General features: G+C 37.6%; 1 protein-coding gene and 1 pseudogene across 2 annotated transcripts; one reads left to right on the top strand and one right to left on the bottom strand.

The window, feature by feature from the left end:
- Window positions 1-409: 409 nt before the first annotated feature.
- LOC113461160 lies at window positions 410-8,684 on the bottom strand (annotated as a pseudogene).
- Window positions 8,685-11,288: 2,604 nt separating this feature from the next.
- Window positions 11,289-15,642, top strand: LOC103696054 (cytochrome P450 709B2-like). Of its 2 annotated transcripts, none has more exons than XM_039130884.1 (6): window positions 11,289-11,335; window positions 11,472-11,749; window positions 13,133-13,356; window positions 14,143-14,390; window positions 14,486-14,861; window positions 14,942-15,642. In XM_039130884.1, exons 1-6 carry the CDS (start codon window positions 11,304-11,306, stop codon window positions 15,371-15,373), a joined length of 1,590 nt encoding a protein of 529 aa, XP_038986812.1. In that variant the 5' UTR covers window positions 11,289-11,303; the 3' UTR covers window positions 15,374-15,642. The 2 variants fall into 2 exon arrangements, with proteins under 2 accessions (XP_038986812.1, XP_038986816.1); XM_039130888.1 differs by having other exon boundaries at window positions 11,304-11,345.
- The last annotated feature ends 5,950 nt before the right edge of the window (window positions 15,643-21,592 follow it).

A 21,592-nucleotide genomic window follows, 5' to 3' on the forward strand; every position in this document is an offset into this window, starting at 1 on the left:
CAACTTAAAGAGACATACCGTGATGCATTTGTGGGGTTCTTGGATTCAACACCAAGACAAAACTTTACTCACCATAAGTGTGATAGTCGTATGCTGTTATTGAAGCATATATGCACATCATAAGAATGAAAGCACCAGCTTCCATACAATATCAGCATGGGCAACCATCTCTTCTTTTAATATAATGGATATAGAATGCAATGATCCTTTTTTCTGAGTCATCGTTAGGGCATCCCTTAATGTAACCTTTAAAGAGCATTCCATTTCACTCGAGATCTGGTTCTGAGGAAGAGATCTCATCTGCATCATGAACAAACACCATCTCTTCCTAAAGTTACCACTTAATTTTGTTTTTAATGCACACCAAACTTTCCCATAATCCAAAATTGCATCAGCTCCGCCTAAACAATTTAACTTAATGAATTTTCAATATATTTGATAATTAGTCCAACAAAATTTTCAATATAATAACCTAATGAATAAGTTACAACGAAGCAATAAGTACTAGAACGAGTACACACCAATCCAGAAAAATATTGTAATCAATTATGCCTCGTATCTCACTTAAGCTCACCAGTTTTCAAGGACAATGGATCTTGTTTCTATTGGAGGTCACTAAAATGAAATACTCTTGCTAAACACTGTATTAGCTGTTCATGAATCACTTCATCAGATGGAAGTTCCATCTTGGTCTCTCTTCTCAATGATGTCACCCCTTTATCTGAAATTCCACAAGGCACAATATGCTTAAAATAACTTAGATCAGGATCTATATTGAAGGCCAATCCATGAGAAGTGATGCCTGAAGATATTCGAACACCAATGGCACCAATCTTCCTGCCTCCCACCCATACCCCAGTTTCACCTACTTTCCCTGTATGAGCTTTCACACCGTACAGAGCTGCAAGTTCAATCATAGCCGATTCAAGGCCTTCAACATACTTCCGTGCACCAAACCCAATATCCCTAAGAGAGATGATGGGATATAAAATAGCTTGTCGTGGGCCATGAAAGGTTATGTCTCCTCTCTCCGTGTAGTGCAACTCAGCACAATGGCTTTGAGGACGGCCTCAGGCACTAACAACTTGTGATATGTTCTCCGTTTTCCAAGTGTGTAAGTAGGTAGATGTTGAAGGGATAGCACGGTGTCTAGGATTTTACCAGCTTTATGATCTGAAAAAAGTCTCTTGCAGCTTGAGTGCATCCAAGTAGTTGACAATTCCTATCTTCCAAATCTCAATGCTCCATTGAAGTTTCATTTCCACTGAAGTAGTTGACAATTCCTCCAGTGCACTAATATGTTTCTATTACAGAGTTGTCAATTGATCAAGAATTAAATATGTCCTCCGTGTGAAATAGAAAATATAATGCAAGCACCACATGCTTAAGTACATTTACATTCTATTATGCAAATTTCCATCTCAGAATTTTCCAATCCTTCATATTGTGCAATGCAAATTTGAGTAATACGACTGAAAACTTAGCAGCTAACATATCGAACACAAGTTTTATAGATAGCCTGTGCATATGCAAATTTGTTACTTCTAGGACTGGTAGCTATTATGCAGCCTAAACCAGAAGCTCGTATGGGAACAGATTTGGAGATAGACGAATATTACTCAAGAAAAAGGTTGGGGATGATAGTCATATGTAAGTGGTTGTGCTAGATAATATTTAATAAGAAAAAGTATTATTTAAAATTCATCAGAATCACTATATGGGGATTCAACGAATGATAAACAGCAAATAGTTTCGCCCTCATTGAACAAAGCTTGGTCATCATAAAATATACGAACCACCTCAGAAGAATAACGAATAAGTTCTCTAGAAGCATTTGGAATTGGTTGTGAAAAGTTAGTCTGATTACTAAATAAGTATTTTGCCCTTCTCAGGTGTCTGCACTGACTTGCTTCAGCTTTGGTTTCTCTGTGGAGTTTGGGATAGTAACTCAACCCAAATACAGTGGTTGGTCCAGAATTGCCTAGGAGATTGATTTCTTTAAATTTTCCAACTACTGTAATTAGAGAGTACTATTTGTTTTTGATTACTTACTAAACACATGCAGAATACTTTGAAATAGCTTGTTTTGTTATCTGAAATAGATCATCCATCTAAACATAATATCTCCAACCTCAGACCTTCACTCTCTAATGATATGACTATCAAATTTCATAGGCTTTTGACACAGGAAAACTTGGCTACTCTACGTTATGATATGTAGTGTCACAAGATGTGGGAATTTGAGCCACCTAAATTTAATGTTCAAAATTATTCTATTCAAATCAGGTTGCATCAGGAAGTGGAACACAATAATGTCAAAGCCCACCTTAAAACTACTCTTGTAAATACGAACCTTCTATAATTTCAACTGAGTGAACAATAAAATGCTAACAAGTAACCATGTTGCAAATAATGGGAGGCATTTCAGTAACTCATGGATTAGTTGAAGGGGACATGAATGCCAAGTTCTTTCACCTGCACAATGGGAATAGATATATTTATGTGAACCTATTGGGAGCTTATTGACAACCAAGAAGGTATTGAGCATATTTCTCCTATGAATTCTTATGATAAATGGACTGCTCATCTAGAATTGTAGCTTTAAAGATGGTTTTTCTTTGCCAAACTAGTGAATGAGAAAACAGAACAAAATGCCATTACGAAGACCATTATTCCAATGAGAATCCAGTCTTTCAACTCTTATGCATTTCTGAGCATATAAGACATTATAATGATGCCTGATCATTATGTTGTTACACTTCTCTTTTGAAAAATTTTAACCTCCCAATCTAGTGCATACTTTGTTTCAGAAAGAACTTCCAATTGCATCTATATTTGATCACCTGAGAACCATTAGCAATCGTTATTTATGCAAGGGTCCCCTCCTTGACCAAAGAGTGCTCCATCCTCAAGAAGAGCAGCAAGATGCAAGCTTGATGCCAAGATTGCTCGAAACCTAAGGCAAAACACAAGAAAACGAGAACAAGGAAAAATAAAATAACCGAGACGAGATTCTAAGACACGTTACTGTGTTGCTGTCCTTGGGATAGATTTCCGTTTCCCTCAATGGTGCAACCAGTCTCATGCTAGTCTAACCCCAAGAAACAACAAAAACCTCTCATAATAACCTCTCATCAAAATTAAAAAAGGGGCATCACACATTTTGCATCAAATGAAGGTGTCTTCATGACAGGACATCCACCAAGTGTACATATGTCACAATTCATACAAGTCCCAAGTGATTAATGTCTTGAACTTCAGGCACACATACAAATTTAACATACGACACACAATGTGAACAAGGATCACATACAAACTTCAGCACTATTTTATCATAGGCGCCCAGCATATTCGTGCTTTCTCAAATCACTCAACAATTTGTTCCTACCCATTGAACCTTTTCCTGGGATCTCCATTCATAATGTAGGGTTGCCATTGAAGGTGATTTACATTATAGGCTTCAGCTACATTCCTCTTGATGTCTCTAACACTAGTCTTTTTGATAGACCTTTAATTCAAATCCTTTGATCAGACATAATCAATATGTGAATACTCTTTCGGTTATGCCCCAGATGTATAAGTATGGATTTTCCATTATATATTTTACGTTTAGCCTTTGCAATTGCTGCTTGTTTATCACAATGTACAGGTACGACGGGGATTGGCTGGCTCCCCAATTCATCTGCAGACAGATTCCTAAGCCAATTTGCTTCTTCACTAGTGAGGTCAAGAGCACTGAACTCAGCCTCCATAGTAGATTTAGATATCAAGGTATGCTTGGTAGAATTCCAAGCGATAGCAGCACCTCCAAATGAAAACACATACCCACTAGTTTCTTTGGTCTCCGCTTTGGCAGAGATCCAATTTCCATCATTATATGCCTCAATAAAAGGTAGGCATCCTCCATAGACTAATCAACAGGATATTGCACCTTTACGGTACCTCATTACCCTTTCTAGTTCACTGTAGTGAAGTTTATTGGGTTGACTAGTATACCATCTAAGCAGCAAATATCAGGTTTGGTATGATTGTCAAGAAATTTAAGGCACCCAACTATGTAGTAATATTTACATTGTGCCACACTTTCTTCTTCTTCTTCTTTTTCTTTAACCTACTATTAGCATCAAAAGGAGCATGGGCAGGTACATTCATAATAACTGAATCTTTTAAGTATACTTTCACTTTAGTGAGATTGAGTAATAACATTTTCTTCAGGGGTTTTAATTATTTTATGTTCTGAAATCATATCAGCTACTCCTAAGTATTTCATATTAAGAATTTGAGAAAGAAAAGACTTAGTCTCATTTATTTTATCAACACTAGTTCAGAAAATAAAGACAAAGTATCACACCTGAATTACCATCAAATTTACTATATGCAGATTTATCTGATTCATTTCTTGAAAAGCCATTAGATATCACAACAGTATCAAATTTTTCATGCCACTATTTAGGAGTCTTCTCTAAACAGTACAATGATTTAATAGTCTAAATATTTTATGTTCTTGTCCTGGAACTACAAACATTCATGGGCCTTTAATTCTCCATATAAGAAGGCTGTTTTAACAGTCACCTGATGGATACAAATAGATGCTACTGCAATTAAGGTTCTAACTGTGGTGCAACAGATGAGTAAGTATCAAAATATTCAATCCCCTTATGTTGTTTAAACTAACCTATCTTTAAATCTTTTCAACTGTACCATTAGCTCCCAGTTTCCTTCTGAAAAGCCACTTGCATCCAATGGTAAAAATCTAGAAGTAAATCAACTAATTCCCATATATTATTAGCCATTAAGGAATCCATTTCATTTTTATTACTTCTTCCACCAAAAGGGAGAATATATAGATGACATTGCCTCATGAAAAGCTAGCAGGACCACTTTCCACTAGATAGATAAAGAACTCATTACCTATCTTTGGTTCTCTTGTATTACATTTACTCCTAAGTTCAACTATATCATTATTTTTCTTAGATGCAGGAACAGAAAGATCCTATTGGGCAGGGGAGCTTGGGGAGCTTTCCATATTAACTTCGTTCTCAAGAAACCATTGATCACCTACAAGTCACCTTCAACCTACAAGGTTTCAGGCTGGGGGAGCTTGGTGGTTGTAAGAGTGTACCAGGATTTTGTTTTAATTGTTTAACAAAGATTTACTCACTAAAAGTAATGGGTTTGAGATGTTAATGTAAGTAAGAAAGTAAACATGAAAGATCATATAAGGTTATAATTGAAACCATAGTCTGACGAACTGGCCCGTACCGGCCGGTTCGGACCAGTCCGGCCTGCAACTGGTATGCCGGAGCAATGAAAACCAGCACGGGCCGAACCCAGTCGGAGCCGAGGAAGACGAAGAGAGGAGAGAGAGAGAGCAAGGAAGAGAGGGAGGGAGGAGAGGCCTCCGCCACCCACGGAGGGCCACGGGGGCTAGCGGAGGCCGGGGGGGCGGTAGAGCCCGCGGGGCCGCGGTGGAGGCCGAGGTTGCAGAAAAAAATTTAGAAATTTGTAAGTCAAGTCGGCAAATCGATTACCGACTTCATTTAAAAATTCTCAAATTTTTTAATTTGGAGATTTTTAAATGAAGTCGGCAACCGATTTGCCGACTTCAATCAGTTGCCGACTTCACTAAAAAATCCTTAAATTAAAAAACCGCAGCCACATTCCTTGTTTCTTCCAAAACAGGGGACGTGGCCGCGGCCGCGGCCTCCGTCGCCCCCCACGGGCTCCGCCGCCCCCCCCCCACGGCCCTCCGTGGGCGACCTCTCCTCTCCTCCCGCCCTCCCTCCCCCGCTCGCTCTCTCACTCTCTTCTTGTTCGCCGGTTCCGGTGGAGAAGAGTGCTCTGGTTCGGTACCGGTTTAAACTGGTTTGAACCGAAACCGTGCCGGTCTGATAGGCGACCGGTACGCCTACCAGTACCGGTACTGCAAACCTTGATTGAAACAATATATTCGTAAAAGCTTATGATGGCACAAACATTTTGCTAAGTAAAGGTCAGGTTGAATAATGTTTTCCATATACTGTTTAATGTACTAGGACCACAATTAGAAGATTTGGATGGATTGGATTATTTATTGTTGTGATTTCTAATGATGGTGATCTTCCAAGATTTCTTGGTGAACTCTAGAAGAGGGATCACCAAGGAAACATGTAAGAACTAGATTCTTTCATACTTGAGGTGGATTTTCATATCATTTATTAACTATACACTCAAAAAGAAAATAATTATGATACATGAAGTACATGATAACTAGGATGAGTCTATGCGACTGGTACTCAAAATCCAACATTAAATGCCAAATCATGGTGTCACAAAAGCAGCCCAAACTGGCCATATCTTGCATTGCTCGGTTCCTTCTCCAACAAAGAGGAAGGAGAACAATCCACATATTTCCAAAATGCTCTTCAAAGATGTCGTCTAATTTATTCAACTATTTGTAAAGCGAACTTGAAAAGGACATATTGTTTTGTTTTAACAAAATATTTTAATCTTTTTGGATGATGTATGGTATAAATCTATATGTGGAAGGTGGACTAAAATGTGTTCAAATATAAAAAGAAGTTTGAAGGCACAAAATAATGTTTAAATGTAATGACCATGAAGAGGACATTTCTTGAAGAACCAGCCTACCTTGGCAGAGGTCAAACATGCCAAGTACCTTAATTAATGAGTTTATCAACTAAAAGAAAGAGAAATATTTTAATGACAACAAAGTCGATAAATTAGTCCCAAAAAATACTTAAATGTGCATTAAAAAACTAAAAAGAAAGATTAGATTGGAGGAGGATAAAACTTGTCAAAGTAATTTCAATGATCACTTTATCAACTGAAAGAAAGATTTTTTTAAAAATGATAAAATATTAGATAATATGGCTAAGGTGCAACACAAATATTTATTACCCCCTCCCCCATCCCCTCCCCCACCCCCAAAACACAAAAAGTGAAAAAGGTTAATAAGTTGCTTGGCCATACTCATGTGGTCTTTTCCCATGTATGTCACAAAGGCAATTAGTTAATAGAGGTTTGACCTTAGTAGAAAGAGACATCTGAGACACCCACTTTGAAATCTCTTAAGAGCTTGCATTTGCACTTGCTTCTTAGGTGCTTTTTACTCTAAACTTCTTGTAGATATCCACTTCCCTTCACTAGCATACAAACCCATTCCACACATCTTCCCAGATCAGGTAAATAAGGCTAGGATTCACATGATTGCGCAGCAATTGGTGGAGCCCTCTAATACTTATCTTGGAACAACCTTATCCATGTATGGTCGATTGTTAATAAAAAAACATGTGCCCCTAATTAACTTTATAAGTTGCATGCCTATTATTATTTATTTTTAGTAAAGCATAAACCATTGCAAGTTTGCATGCTAGACAAATAATTTAGGGTTCGCTGTCTTGGTTTCCAAAGAAAGACAATAAAAAAAAATTAGTGATACTATTATCAAAGTTTTGAATCCAAACAAAGATACGAGAAGCATGTAAATAATTTTTCACTAGAGAACTATTAGAGTAGGTTAAGCAAGCAGTATTAGATGGATTGATGGATTATCATTGGATCGAAGAATACATGATAGAATTGCTTTTTTATTGAACATAAAAAGAAAATAAAAGATAAACAAAATAAGATTTGGTCCAAAAGGTTATCATACTTACCTAGGATCTAAAGATGAATATGGATGATCTTAGTGTCAACCTCGTATTTCACTGCAATACTCACCTATATAGATATTTTAGAGAAAAGCATCAATAATTGTACCACGGGAGAAAAATAATGAAAACTTGTAAGTTGTAACAATTATTTTGGTTGGTATGAGCACATTGCATGTAAAAGTAAATTGCTGAAGGTCTAAGATACCAAAACCTGAGGATCCTAGCATCCAATCAACTAATAGATTGAGATGAAATACTGGACTATTGATGTTTGAAGCATTTTGACAAACATATGAAAGACATACATATCTTTAATAACAAACATCAACATATCCACTTTTCCTCTTTTCTTTTTCCCCCTATTTTTAAAGCAAATATTCATGCATCTCAAAACACTAAGACATTCTGACAAAACAAGTGGAAGGCATGCACAATTATTATCATTATAAAAAATCAAGAGCTCACATTCGAAAGAGAAAAGTTAAGATTTAATACGAGAAGGCGACAATAATATCCATCAGAGAAAATATTAATGCTAGGTAACACGAAAAAAATAAAAATAAAAATAAAAAATCACACAAGAGGGAACGACTTTGTTGACCTGACCTTCGTGTTACAGCCTGCTATTTCTCTTTTTCTTCGTCGCCCTCCCGTCTCCTCTGGAACATGATTTTTTCAATAGGTTTGTTATGTAAGAGAAGGCCTGGGCTCGGACCAGACTTGGGCGTGGGCACATGGGTCGGAGCAAGTTCATTTCCGAGCCTCCACGTAAAGGTCTTAAGCAAGCCCTCCGCACTCTAATTGCAATTTGAGATCGGTTCTTCCCTTCAATCTTTGGCTGGTGAGGAAACAACATGGCTGAGTTGATCCTTTGCATGATTCAAATCTTCGATCATAGCGTGCACTTAAAAGCTAATAATCATCGACTAGTGAAAGAGTGATCACCATTGCTTTCAATTTGGACACATGCCTGAAAAATATTTTGATTGACTGCGCTCATTGCTGATTGCCATCTTCAGCATTCAGACTTAAATATGATGTTAAATGGACTAAAATTGTGTATCATTTGAATTAATAGAATCGCACCCCAAATCCAGAGTATGATATGGCCATGCTATCGAGAATAACAGTCTACGATAACAAAGCCAATATTACATTTAGCTTCAAATCTATCTCAAATATAATAGAATAAATAGGAATTCGTTTTCATTATCTATTAAATGTAACCAATACTAGTTCAAAACAGCTAAATTCAAACATAAAAACCAAACCCATAATATTTACTATTCAAAAAATTACTAGATATGCCTCCGCAACATGACATATTCTGATATCTAGTTGGCTTGATTCTGATTCTAGTTCCAATTCTTGTCGCGAACCAATGCATGCTTAAGTTTATGGAGTGCGCATTAGAGCATGTATGAAGTTTGTTTCATCGATAATGAACACTTAGAATCAGCCTATTTCATTTTAATATTGTTCGAGTGATATGACATGGACCCTCTTATTTAGTGTGTAGACAATTCCGTATTTTGTAACATAGGCTCTTGATAGTTGATAACATGTTTGGTTATTTTCGTGGCTACTTTCATATATATATCTTGGTTAAACAGCATAAAAAGATTGTTCCTATTTTTACCAAATTCCATATTTTGTATTATAGGCTCTTGATACTATGTTTGGTTGCTTTCCTAGACACACTACGGAGAACTTATATATAAACATATATTTTCATCTTCTATAGTTAAAATTTGTTGAGCTATATGTGAAATAGAAATATATTATATCCAAAATATAGCTCTTTTTATTTAAGTTTTAAAATAAAACATGTCAATATTCCTTAGATAGGAGCAAATACCGATAGAGTCAATACCGTTATCCTAGTCCCATCCTTTTATCTTCCCACCATCCTCTCCTCCTCTCCAATAAGAATTGAAATCATTGATCTCTATGTTCCATTCCTCAATGAGGTTCTTGAGGGTTCTCTATTCCGAATAGGACTTCCCTATTGATGGTCCATAACTCTTCTCAAATATGGTCTGCTTCCATCAGTATTTGTTTCTAGACCTTGTTGAATTATGAGCTACAATATATTCCTTTCATTTTCAAACCATTCCTGAAATTTATTATGACAGTGCTTTTGTTCTTTAAGGTTGATGGCTTAAGTCCGGCTTGTTACATTACAAATTGGACTGCATTGTTGTGCACCAGGCTAATTTAACACCAAATTGAGCAGTAGCAAGATAGTACGGTGAGACAAACTCCTAAGAGGATTTTAGTAGCAAAGGTCATACTAATTTAGGTTTCCATTGGTTTCCTTCCTTCACAAGCATATTTACAAGATTCTTCTACAACAAAATGTCTCTTGTGAAGATTCAGTTTTAAAGATTGTTAGACACTTGTGATAATGCATCAGATTATTTATGATGAAACTACTTTATCTTTCGTAAACATATAGCTTGCAGGCCACATGTTTTTGCACAAAGCATATGAAGAGAAACCGATTGTCATAGACTCAAAATGATGTTGTTGGTTACAGATTTGAGATTTATTTATGTTTATCCATATTCCAAATATATATATCATGGGCTGTTTAAAAAGCAAATAAATGATTTATGAGAAGTAATAGAAGAAACAAGCCAAATGATGAAGAAAGCATGCTCCTGCCTTGAGAGAGGTGGGACTCTGCTTAATGTCTTGTTTTGTTCTTTCCCCCTCAGTTAATGATAACATTGCAAGATGTCGAAATTGACTATTTACTGAAACTTAATATTACAATGATAATTATTCCAGCCTATAACTAGTCAGCGAAACTTAATATTATAATAGTAATCATTCCAGCCTATGACTAGTCACCGAAACTTAATATTACAATGGTAATTATTCCAGCCTATTTCGTGCAACCTCGTGTTGCTTGCTCGAATCTGCGACTCTGAGAATTCATAGCTCTTCTTCCAATTTTCTCTCTAAATCTTGTTGAAACTAAAGATTTAGATGCTTTTTTTCCGGATGCTTTCTGGTTTTCCGTACAGTATTAAGCCTGTTGGCTGATTCAGTTCTGATGGCAAAGGCCGATAACTTAGAAGTATTAAACGCACATGGTGGTTAAAGTTTCTCCACTAAATAATGTGAGAGCACTACAGCAACTAGAAGGTTTAGCACATTTAAGGAGTAATAAATTTGATTCCCCACCCACCGTGGACTTAAGCAGATGAAGGGAAAGTGACAACATTTTTCTATTAATAATTTATCACTATCCAGTGGATCGCGCGCTTGGGATTTTTCCTATAAAGCTATCTTGATTCTGATAAGGGTTCAGGATGCAGTCATTTTTCAAAAAGAGTCATTTTTTCTAGAGGAAAACAAGATAAGGATCAGTCCGACCACAAACCAACACGCACATGGAGGAAAACAAAAAAAAACGAGGTGGAAAAATGAAGCAATACGAGCAGGCGTGCCATTGTAAGGATTGGACTTTGTTTGGACAAAGCCAATATTGGACAAAGCCTCTCCTTGCTTGCATCATCCATGATCTCAATTTCAGAGAGCAAACAAGAAACCACAGTCACCAGTTTGTCACAGCAACATGTGTCAAGCAAACAAAATGTCCAAAACTTACGGTATAAATAAGATAGCAATCTTGCTCTAATGCTAAAATATCCTTCAGGAAGGCATCAAAGGTCGGCTGTCGTAAGTTTTCTTTGCTCAAACTGATTTCCAGATCCCCGAATTGCTGCTCCTTTGCATGCTATGGCTGCAAGCAACTGAGTTTTGAAGATTTGATACTAGGTTCTAACTTTGAGCTTCTTCTTGTAGGGAGATGAGCAATCTTGGATTGGTGTTGGGCGCCTTGGCGGTGGTACTGATATCAAGCCTTTGGAGGGGATTGGTATATCTTATATGGAGAACATATGCCATACCAAAGAGGTTCAGGAAGCAAGGGGTAGGGGGTCCTTGTGGCAAGTTCTGGTCTGGATCACTTGAGGAGATTCGAAGCATGAAGAAGGCTGGAAGAAAGCTGATCTTGGACATCAACTCACATGATATCACTCCTAGGGTCCTGCCCCACTATCTTAAGTGGATGTCACAATATGGTTTGTTTAAACTCACTAACCTTTCTTCATATTGTAGAGGAAGATGGCATGCCACAGCTCGATGCTTTGATAAATGCCTTCTTATTATTTTTTTCCTTCTAAAGGCTTGTTATATATATATATATATATATATATATATATATATATAAAATCATTATATATATCATTTTTTCTGGAACACAGTCACAAGATCAGCAAACAGGAACTTAATTTGGCAACGTGAAAAATTTAAGAATTTTCCTGTTAAAAAAGTTGAATTTCTCTATCTCTTTCTCTATATATGTAATCATTCAGTGTCTCCTCAACTTATCTTCTTCATCTTTTGGGGAACACACAGTCACAAGATCAGCATACAGAAACTAATTTGGCAAGTTGCAAGATTTCAGAATTTGCCTCTTAAAAAAAGTGGAATTTGTCAAAATTCAGAAATAGCCTTAATAAAATTTACACACAGAATTTGCCTCTTAAAAAAGTGGAATTTGTCAAAATTCAAAAATAGCTTTAATAAAATTTACACACACACAAGCACATGAATACATGCACACGCACGCATATACACATGAACACGTGGGCGCGCACACCCACCCACACAGACACACAGGCCCACGGTCACAAGATCTACATGCACGTACGCAATAAGTCTCCTCAGTCCTCGTCTTATCTTCTTCATCTTTTCTAGAATATAGTGACAAGTTCAGCACACACAAACTAATTTGGCAAGGTGCAAAATTTCAGATTTTGTCCCTTAAAAAAAGTTAAATTTGCCAAAATTCAGAAAAAGATTTAAGAAAATTTACTAAGTAAAAGTAAAGTATATAAAATACTTTCTTTAGTAGTAGAAAGAAGTCTAGCAGAGGCAACAACTATAGATAATAATGAAAGCATCATCTGTAACAGTGACAAAAAGCATGATTAACTATAAGCCATAAAATTTCATTGAATAAATCATTAACAATTCACAATTAAATAGTTAAATTTAACAGATGCTTGATAATTCTTGTCTGCTCCTGCTAGAAGAGAATAATCCAGCATCATTTCTCTAATGGGACACTAACGGTCGAGTATGATTTGATAATTTCTCAATAAGTTGGAGAACATTATTAGCACGTCCTCAAAGGATGAATACAGAATACATAGACCGGAGAACTTCATATGTTGATGATAGAGTGACAAATGGTAGAAAGATATGTCATACATTCACCCATTTGAGCACTCAAAAAAAATCCATAAATATTGTTCATGTGTCCAAGAGCATGGAAATGAGCTGCTTTGTAATAAGTCAAGCTAGTCTTTAGTTACTGTAAAACATGACATAATTCGACTACAAAAAATAAAAAGTTAAAATATTATTAAATTTCTTAATTATGTTGCTGCATGCCACAGGAGAAACATTTCTATATTGGTTTGGACCCCATCCAACGATATGTATCACTGATCCAGAGTTGGCTAAGCAAGTGTTGTCGAACAAATTTGGTTTCTTTCCAAAGGTGATGCCAATTCCTAACATATTGGCTTTATTGGGTAAGGGTTTGTCTGTCACTCAAGGGGCAGAATGGGTTAGGCACCGGCATGTTGTCAGTCCTGCTTTTACAATGGATAAGCTCAAGGTCAGTTGCTTATGAACCTTTCATATTTTACAATAATGCTGCAACAACCCTTGGCACCCCCTTGGCCCTCCCACCCCTACCCCACCCCCCGCGCACGTGTTTGCCCGGAAACATCCATCCATCCATACGTGTGTACATACATACGTACATACATAGATACATATATAGATATGGTTTAAGAAACCAATAGTGATGTTGGTAGCATTGCTTATTAGAATTTTTATGTTTTTCTATACCCAAAAATAGAAAGCCAGCATAGAGTTAACTCAATTATTCTTTTCTTGACTTCTTCGATATTGCTACTACAATATTAATGCTGCAATTTTACGAGACTGATTGCTTGCCCTAAACATAGTGGAACGTAGGAAAAGAATTCATTTAGCCAATCCCAACTAGTTTGGGACTAAGGTTTAGCTGAGTTAAGTTATATTGGCTTTGATACCACATATTAAAATATGATGTAAGCAAAAAGAGGCCAACTGTCGGACCCTATTTCATTAATGAATATTGATCGTCGTATTTGATTTCTTTGTTGGTATTTGTAGCACTGTGACTCCAGCATAGAAAATTGCTTCATGTTTTTCCAATTTGTGAAAGAACTGAAGTAAACAACCACATTTCTTGAACAATCATGATGAGTTCAGTCACTGTCCAAACTTATATGTCTATTAATGTATTTAAACTATAATAATAGTACTCAAAGACCACATATTATAAGGGTGGCTGGCATGATTTATGTGCCCGCACACATTTTAATATGTAACCTAACTGCTTTTAGTTTGATAGACGATGACAAAGAAGATGGCAGAATGTGCTCAATCCATGCTAGAACGGTGGCAAGATCTGGCAACTCAAGCTGAGGGCCAAAGAGAGATGGAGGTCAGCAGCCAACTTCAAGAGTTAACATCAGATGTAATCTCCCACACAGCTTTTGGAAGCAGTTATGTTGAGGGCAAGGAAGTCTTTCAGGCACAAAAAGAGCTCCAGACACTTGCAGCAAAAAGTTTTCTCAATGTCAACATCCCTGGATACCAGTAACTCATTTTTCCTTTTATCCTTTCATGACCATACTATGATTCATAAAACATGGCTTAGCAAATCTAACTACAATCATATCTTTTGTTAGCAGATATCTTCCTTCTAGGAGGAATCTGCCCAGGTGGAAGCTAGAAAGAAGAGTGAGGAACACACTGATGCACATCATACAGGGCCGATTAGATTCGAAGGACTCCAGCTATGGAAATGATCTGCTAGGGTTGATGATGGAGTCTTGCAGATCAGACCTTGGTCAAGAGCGAAAGGGTCAACTATTGAGCATGAATGAGATCATGGATGAATGCAAGACATTCTTCTTTGTTGGACAGGAGACCACCTCCCATTTGCTTACTTGGACTGTGTTCTTGTTGTGTACCAACCAACAATGGCAGGAGAGGCTCAGAGAGGAGGTGCTCAAAGAATGTGGTACAGGAATTCCCAATGCAGACATGCTCAGCAAGTTAAAATTGGTATATATTTATCAGACACAACGTACATCCTCCTGCATAATTTGTCTTTAAGTTATTTATATAATCATCTCTTTTTGCAGGTTACCATGGTTCTCTTAGAATCTTTAAGGCTCTATGGCCCAGTAGTCATGATGCAAAGAATGGCTGCTAAAGATATGACCTTAGGAAACCTAGTGATTCCAAAGGACACCAGACTAGTAATACCAATTGCAATTATTCATAGGAATAAAGAGGTTTGGGGGGCTGATGCTGATGAGTTCAATCCTCTTAGATTCAAGAATGGGATATCCAAAGCTGCCAAGCACCCCAATGCACTACTTGCATTCTCGATAGGACCGAGAGCATGCATTGGTCAAAACTTTGCAATGTTGGAAGCGAAAACTGTGATCACCATGATCCTCCAGAGGTTCTCATTATCTCTCTCCCCAAACTATATACATGCACCAGCGGACATGCTTTTCCTTCAGCCCCAGTATGGGCTTCCTATACTTCTAAGACCCTTGAACGTCTGAAACACCCATTCCATTATTAGCATATATAATTATCTCTATGTATGTGATTGTGCCATGTAATGTTACTGTCTCATTGCTGTCTTCCGTCGGAGCTTGGTCTTGATAACTTTTTGGCTTGTTATTGTTTTAAGATCTCTGATGTGTGCAAGAGACACTCAGCTATCATTAGTTTACTTCTCTATATGTATATGAGTGTACCATATATTTGTACCATATATGTATATGAGTGTACCATCTCCAGTCCATCTCACATTGGACTGTTTGTGGCCTCTATATAGTACCATATATTGGATGTAAATGCAAAGATCAGATATTAAATTTAACTTATAATACATATGAAAGTGTATTCTAGGTTCTTCGGTGTTAAGCATGCTGAATTTTTTTTTTTTGGAAAACCATGGCTGAACCTGATCGGGTTGCCTACGTACCCCTTCACAAGGGGGATCAAGCCACACGTAGTTCTTTTAAGTCTCAAAAACGCAGCGGAAAAATTGAATCAAACAATTTTAATTCGTGCATGCTTACAAGATCAAATCTAGAAATCAGCACTGTAAGAACACAAAGGATTATGCTGGAATCGTTTAAACAATTATGCTAAAACTTTTATGTATGATTAACTATCAAATCTGAAACTTAAGAACTCTATTCCAATCAATCTCCGAATATCTATCGAATGGATTCTGGAGATATCTCCGTGAGGAGCCCCAAAAGAGGGTAAAACCTCGGAAAATCGGACCTAGACCTTGACACCATAATAAATGATTAATGCTAGATTAATACCTTTTATGATGGATGAAACTTGTGGATCTGATTCTTGACTTCGCAGCCATGCACACGAATGGCCTCTACGAGAAGTACACGCGAAGCCCTGAAGGATCTTCTTCTGCAACAGTGCTAGCAGCTGCAGAACACATTGAAGGCTAAAATCTACTCTAAGGGGTTCAATCAACTCTTGATCAATCGTCTTGAAGCAGATGCAGATGAGGTTTGTAAGGAAAGTAGAGGACTCAGATCTGATATTGAATCTTCTAGATATCCTCCCTGAAAAACCTAGCTAAAATGGAGAAGAAGAGGAAGAGGAGGTGTGTGACGAAGTAGGCTGCATTGGATTGATTACACCGGCGCCCATCTTGACCCCTTTTTATAGGCACACCATCTGATCATTTGAATTCGAAATTCAAATGCAAATATGGTATTTGTTAGCGCATGAAGGGGATAGTTGCAACAAGATAGATCTTATCTTTGTTTGAATTCAAAATCCAAACAATATTTGGTTCATGCGGGTGAGATAGAATCGAAATGGATGGTGATGATCTTCCATCATCATCTAGCCATTTTCCCACATATTCCACGACCCAAATCCCATCAGATTTCATTGAAAAACAACTTCTGGATCGAATACCGAAAGTTCAGAACATCCGCGAGCTCCAGATTTTCTGGAAGGAGTCGACCTTCCCGATCTACGAGTCGACTCCAAGTCGCCTCGAGTCGACTCCTTCCCCTTCGAGTCGACTCTAAAGCTTCACGGGTCAACTCTGACAGAGAACATTTTCTCTGATACGCCCAGCGAGTCGACCCCTTCATAGCTCGAGTCGACTCCAAGTAGCCTCGAGTCGACCCTAAGGAAACTTGAGTCGACTCCACCTGGGAAAAACAGAAGAGGTCGTCTTTGGAATCTCTGAGAGAGTCGACCCCCGCCAGGTTCGAGTCGAACCCTCTTCTCGAGTCGAATCCTAGGAAACTCGAGTCGACTCCACCTAGGAAAAATAGAAGAGGTCGTCTCTGGATTCTCTAAGAGAGTCGACCCCAGCCAGGCTCGAGTTGACCCCTCTTCTCGAGTCGACTCCTAGGAAACTCGAGTCGACTCCAATCAGGTCAAAAACTCTGATTGAACCCAAAATTGAATCCAATTCAATTTGGCTCATCCTAAATTCATTTACTCAATCAAATTGAGTTTATTAGTAATCCAGTTTCTAATTAATTCTCCAATAATTATTTTAATTATTTTATAGAATAATTTGCCAATCGAATTGACCAAATTATCCTGAATGATTCTTAATCATTCATCAGCCTTCTAGATCAATCAAGAATCTTCTATGCGTGTGACCTCATAGGTTCGAACCTAAGCCGGTAGTATAGGAACAACTTTCTATGCTAATCGATGTGACCATCTAGCAATGGTACCCGATGTCTGGATAGGCCGAATATATGCAAAGCAAATATTCTGGAACCCTGGACTATGGTTACTGTATAATTCAATCCCTTTGACTCCTAATGCCAGGATGACTTAGAGCTCACTGTCAACCCTATAATTAGTACATCCATTATGTGATTAACTTTAGATATCCCGTGACTCCTCACTGAGATTATCCTGGCTAAGGTTTTGCTAAATTAATCACAAGACATTATCTCCTATTTTCAGGAGGGATCAATTCCATCTTGACTCACAACTGACTACGCAAGTACTTGACTACATCCAGTGACCTTCCGTCACTGAATTAGAAATCCAGGTAGTCTGGTACCAAAGTACAATAAGTTGCTTGCTAGTCATAGGTTGCGGTCTCAGGTCAGAGGGCCAAACTTATACCCATGTCCACTAGGAATATCTCTTGACAGTAGAGCGTTCTGAAATTGGTCACGTCCAGTGAAATGTACTCCTACACTTTACCTGTATGGCATACCAGTGTCTCCACACTCCTTGGTTAAGAAGACAACCAATATATATATCACATAACGACCTAATCTTGATAATGCTGTCGTCCTTGTAACAACATATCATTTGGTCGCGAACTAATTTAAGGACTCGAAGATAAATCCTCCTTTATCATTAATAAGCCCTAAGGATTTCATCATATAAGAGTTCATTTGAAGATGTAAAATGATGAATAATGCCAAAAAATACTTTATTGATTTGTCAATTCATTTACAATATTCAATCATCAACGTACTGACGATTGTCATTTAGGATACAATTTCCAACAACTCCCACTTAGCCTAAAGCCAATCGGCACAGTATCTAATACCCATCTTCGACTTGTGTTCGTTAAACTCTTTGATACCGAGGACTTTGGTAAATGGGTCAGCCAGATTTTCTTTTGTGTCAATCTTCTGAAGATCAATATCACCTCGTTCTATAATCTCTCGAACTAAGTGATAGCATCGCAGAATATGCTTGGTCCGCTGATGTGTTTTAGGTTCCTTTGTCTGAGCTATGGCTCCAGTGTTATCACAAAATATAGGAACTGGACCATCAATGGAAGGTGTCACTCCCAGCTCGGTGATGAACTTGCGCAACCATACGGCTTACTTGGCTGCATCAGATGCTGCAATATATTCTGCTTCACATGTAGAATCTGCCACTGTATGCTGCTTGGAACTCTTCTAGCAGATGGCCCTACCCTTAAGAGTGAAGATATATCCCGACACACTCTTGCTATCATCTTGATCTGACTAAAAACTTGAATCGGTATATCCCTCAAGTTTTAAGTCAGAATCACTATAGACAAGCCACTAGTCTTTAGTATTTCTCAAATACTTAAGAATGGTTTTCACAACCTTCCAATGGTTGCTACCTGGATCAAACTGGTATCTGCTCACTACTCATAGTGAGTATGCCACGTCTGGTTTAGTACATGTCATGGCATACATTATAGATCCCACCGCCGAAGCATATGGAATTCTATCCATGCTCTCTCCTTCTTAAGGGGTTGTTGGACAATCTCTTTTAGAGAGGTTAATTCCATGGCCCATTGGAAGATAGCCTTTCTTGGACTTAATCATACTGAACCTCTTCAGTATAGTATCAATGTATGTGGATTGGGATAATCCAAGCAATCTTTTAGATCTATCTCTATAGATCTTCATCCCTATGATGTAAGATTCTTTTTCCAAATCCTTTATGACAAATTGAGATGATAGCCAAACCTTTATTTCTTGTAATGTAGGAATATCATTCCCGATTAAAAGAATGTCATCCACATACAAAACTAGAAATATGATTACTGAACCATTGACCTATTTATAAATGCAGGGTTCTTCTTTATTTTTAATGAAGCCATACGTTTTGATTACCTTATCAAAGCGTATGTTCTAACTCCGAGAAGCTTGCTTTAATCCATAAATGGACCTTTGAAGCTTGCACACTTTAGACTCATCTGCAGATGTAAAACCTTCAGGTTGTATCATATACACTTCCTCTTCTAAATCTCCATTTAGAAATGCGGACTTTACATCTACTTGTCAGATTTCATAGTCTAAATGTGCTGCAAACGCAAGCACAATCCGAATGGACTTGAGCATTGCCACAGGAGAAAATGTCTCGTCATAGTCAATACCATAACATTGACGATATTCCTTGGCAATTAGACGGGCTTTATAAGTCTCTACCTTTCCGTCTGCACCCCGTTTTCTTTTGAATATCCACTTACACCCTATGGGTTTAATCCCTTCGAGTGGGTCAACTAATATCCATACATCATTGACCTTCATGGATTCTATTTCGGATTGCATGGCTCCAAGCCATTTATCAGAGTCATACCTCTGCATTACATCCATATATGTGATCGGATCCTCATCGTTTTCATCAAGTTCGATAGGATCCTCGTCCCGAACCAAGAAACCGTAGTATCTGTCCGGCTGACGTAGTACTCTACCTGATCGCCTTAATGGTGCATCTAAGATGGGTTATGGATCTGATCTAATCAAATCCGACTCAACTGGTTCAGTGGATGGTGACGGGTCTTCTACATGTTGAACTTTCCTAAGCTCAACATTAGAGCTTTTAGTTTCTTCACTAAGGAATTCTTTCTCTAGAAAAACAGCTCTATTGCTTACGAACAACTTTTATTCTTCAGCAAAGTAGAAGTAATATCCTTTAGTTTCTTTAGGATAACCGACAAAGAAACATTTGTCAAACTTGGGTTCAAATTTGTCTGTCTTCAAACGTTTGACGTACGCCGGACACCCCCAAACCCTAAGGTGAGGGAGCATCGGCTTACGTCCAGTCCACATCTCATGTGGTGTTTTATTTACAGACTTACTTGGAATCTTATTTAGAATGTAGCAGGCTGACTCAAGAGCATATCCCCAAAAGGATATGGGCAGATCAGCAAACCCCATCATGGATCGAACCATATCTAACATAGTTCAATTTCTCCTTTCTGATACACCGTTATACTGTGGTGTCCAGGAGGAGTCCATTGGGAGAGAATCCCATTCTCTCCTAGATATGTCAAAAACTCACTGGTGAGGTATTCACCTCCTCGATCTGATCGAAGAGTTTTAATATACTTTCTCATTTATTTTTCTACTTCATTACGATATAATTTGAACATTTCAAATGCTTCAAATTTATGTCTTATTAAATAGGCATAACCATACCTTGAAAGATCATCTGTAAACGTAATGAAATATGAATACCCACCTCTAGCATCTATGCTCATTCGCCCACATACATCAATGTACAAGGGTCAATAAGTCCCTAGCTCGTTCACCTTTTTCTGTAAAAGGCGACTTTGTCATTTTTTCAAGAAGACATGACTCACAGGTTATCAATGATTCACAATCATCAACATTGAGGATTCCCTCTTTACTTAACCTGTTCATCCTGTTCTTATTAATATGACCTAGCCTATGATGTCAAAGGTAGACATCCGTGACATTATCTTTTCTAGGGCGCTTATTGAATTTATACATTACATAAACAGGACGTGACAAAATATAAATGCCATTATTCAGAATTTCATTCATTACAACAACACCATTTCAAATGGCATTGCAATAATCCTTTTTTATTGATATTTCCTAACCATTTTTGGCTAAAAGGCCTACAAAAATGACATTCAATAAAAAACTTGGACAATAGTGACAATCACTAAGGATATTTACATGAGAGCTAAATTTAAGATTAAGAATTTCTAAAGCTATAACTGGAACTGATCTTTCATCTCCAACATTCAGAAACCTTTCTCCTTCTTCAAACCTCTCACTGATTTATAGCCCCTGCAACGAATTGCAAATATTAAAAGGACTACCGGTATCCAATACCTAAGTCGAATTATCACAAATAGAAAAATTGCAAGGTGTTATCATATAAGTACCTTGATTGGCAACTGATTACCCACTTTTCTTAGGCCGGTTTGGATCGAGGGATGCAATATAAAAAGGACAGTTCCTCTTCCAATGTCCTTGCTTCTTGCAGAAGAAGCACTCCGCCTTACT

The sequence above is a fragment of the Phoenix dactylifera genome, chromosome 1 (genome assembly GCF_009389715.1).
Source record: "Phoenix dactylifera cultivar Barhee BC4 chromosome 1, palm_55x_up_171113_PBpolish2nd_filt_p, whole genome shotgun sequence".
Classification (NCBI taxonomy): Eukaryota; Viridiplantae; Streptophyta; class Magnoliopsida; order Arecales; family Arecaceae; genus Phoenix; species Phoenix dactylifera.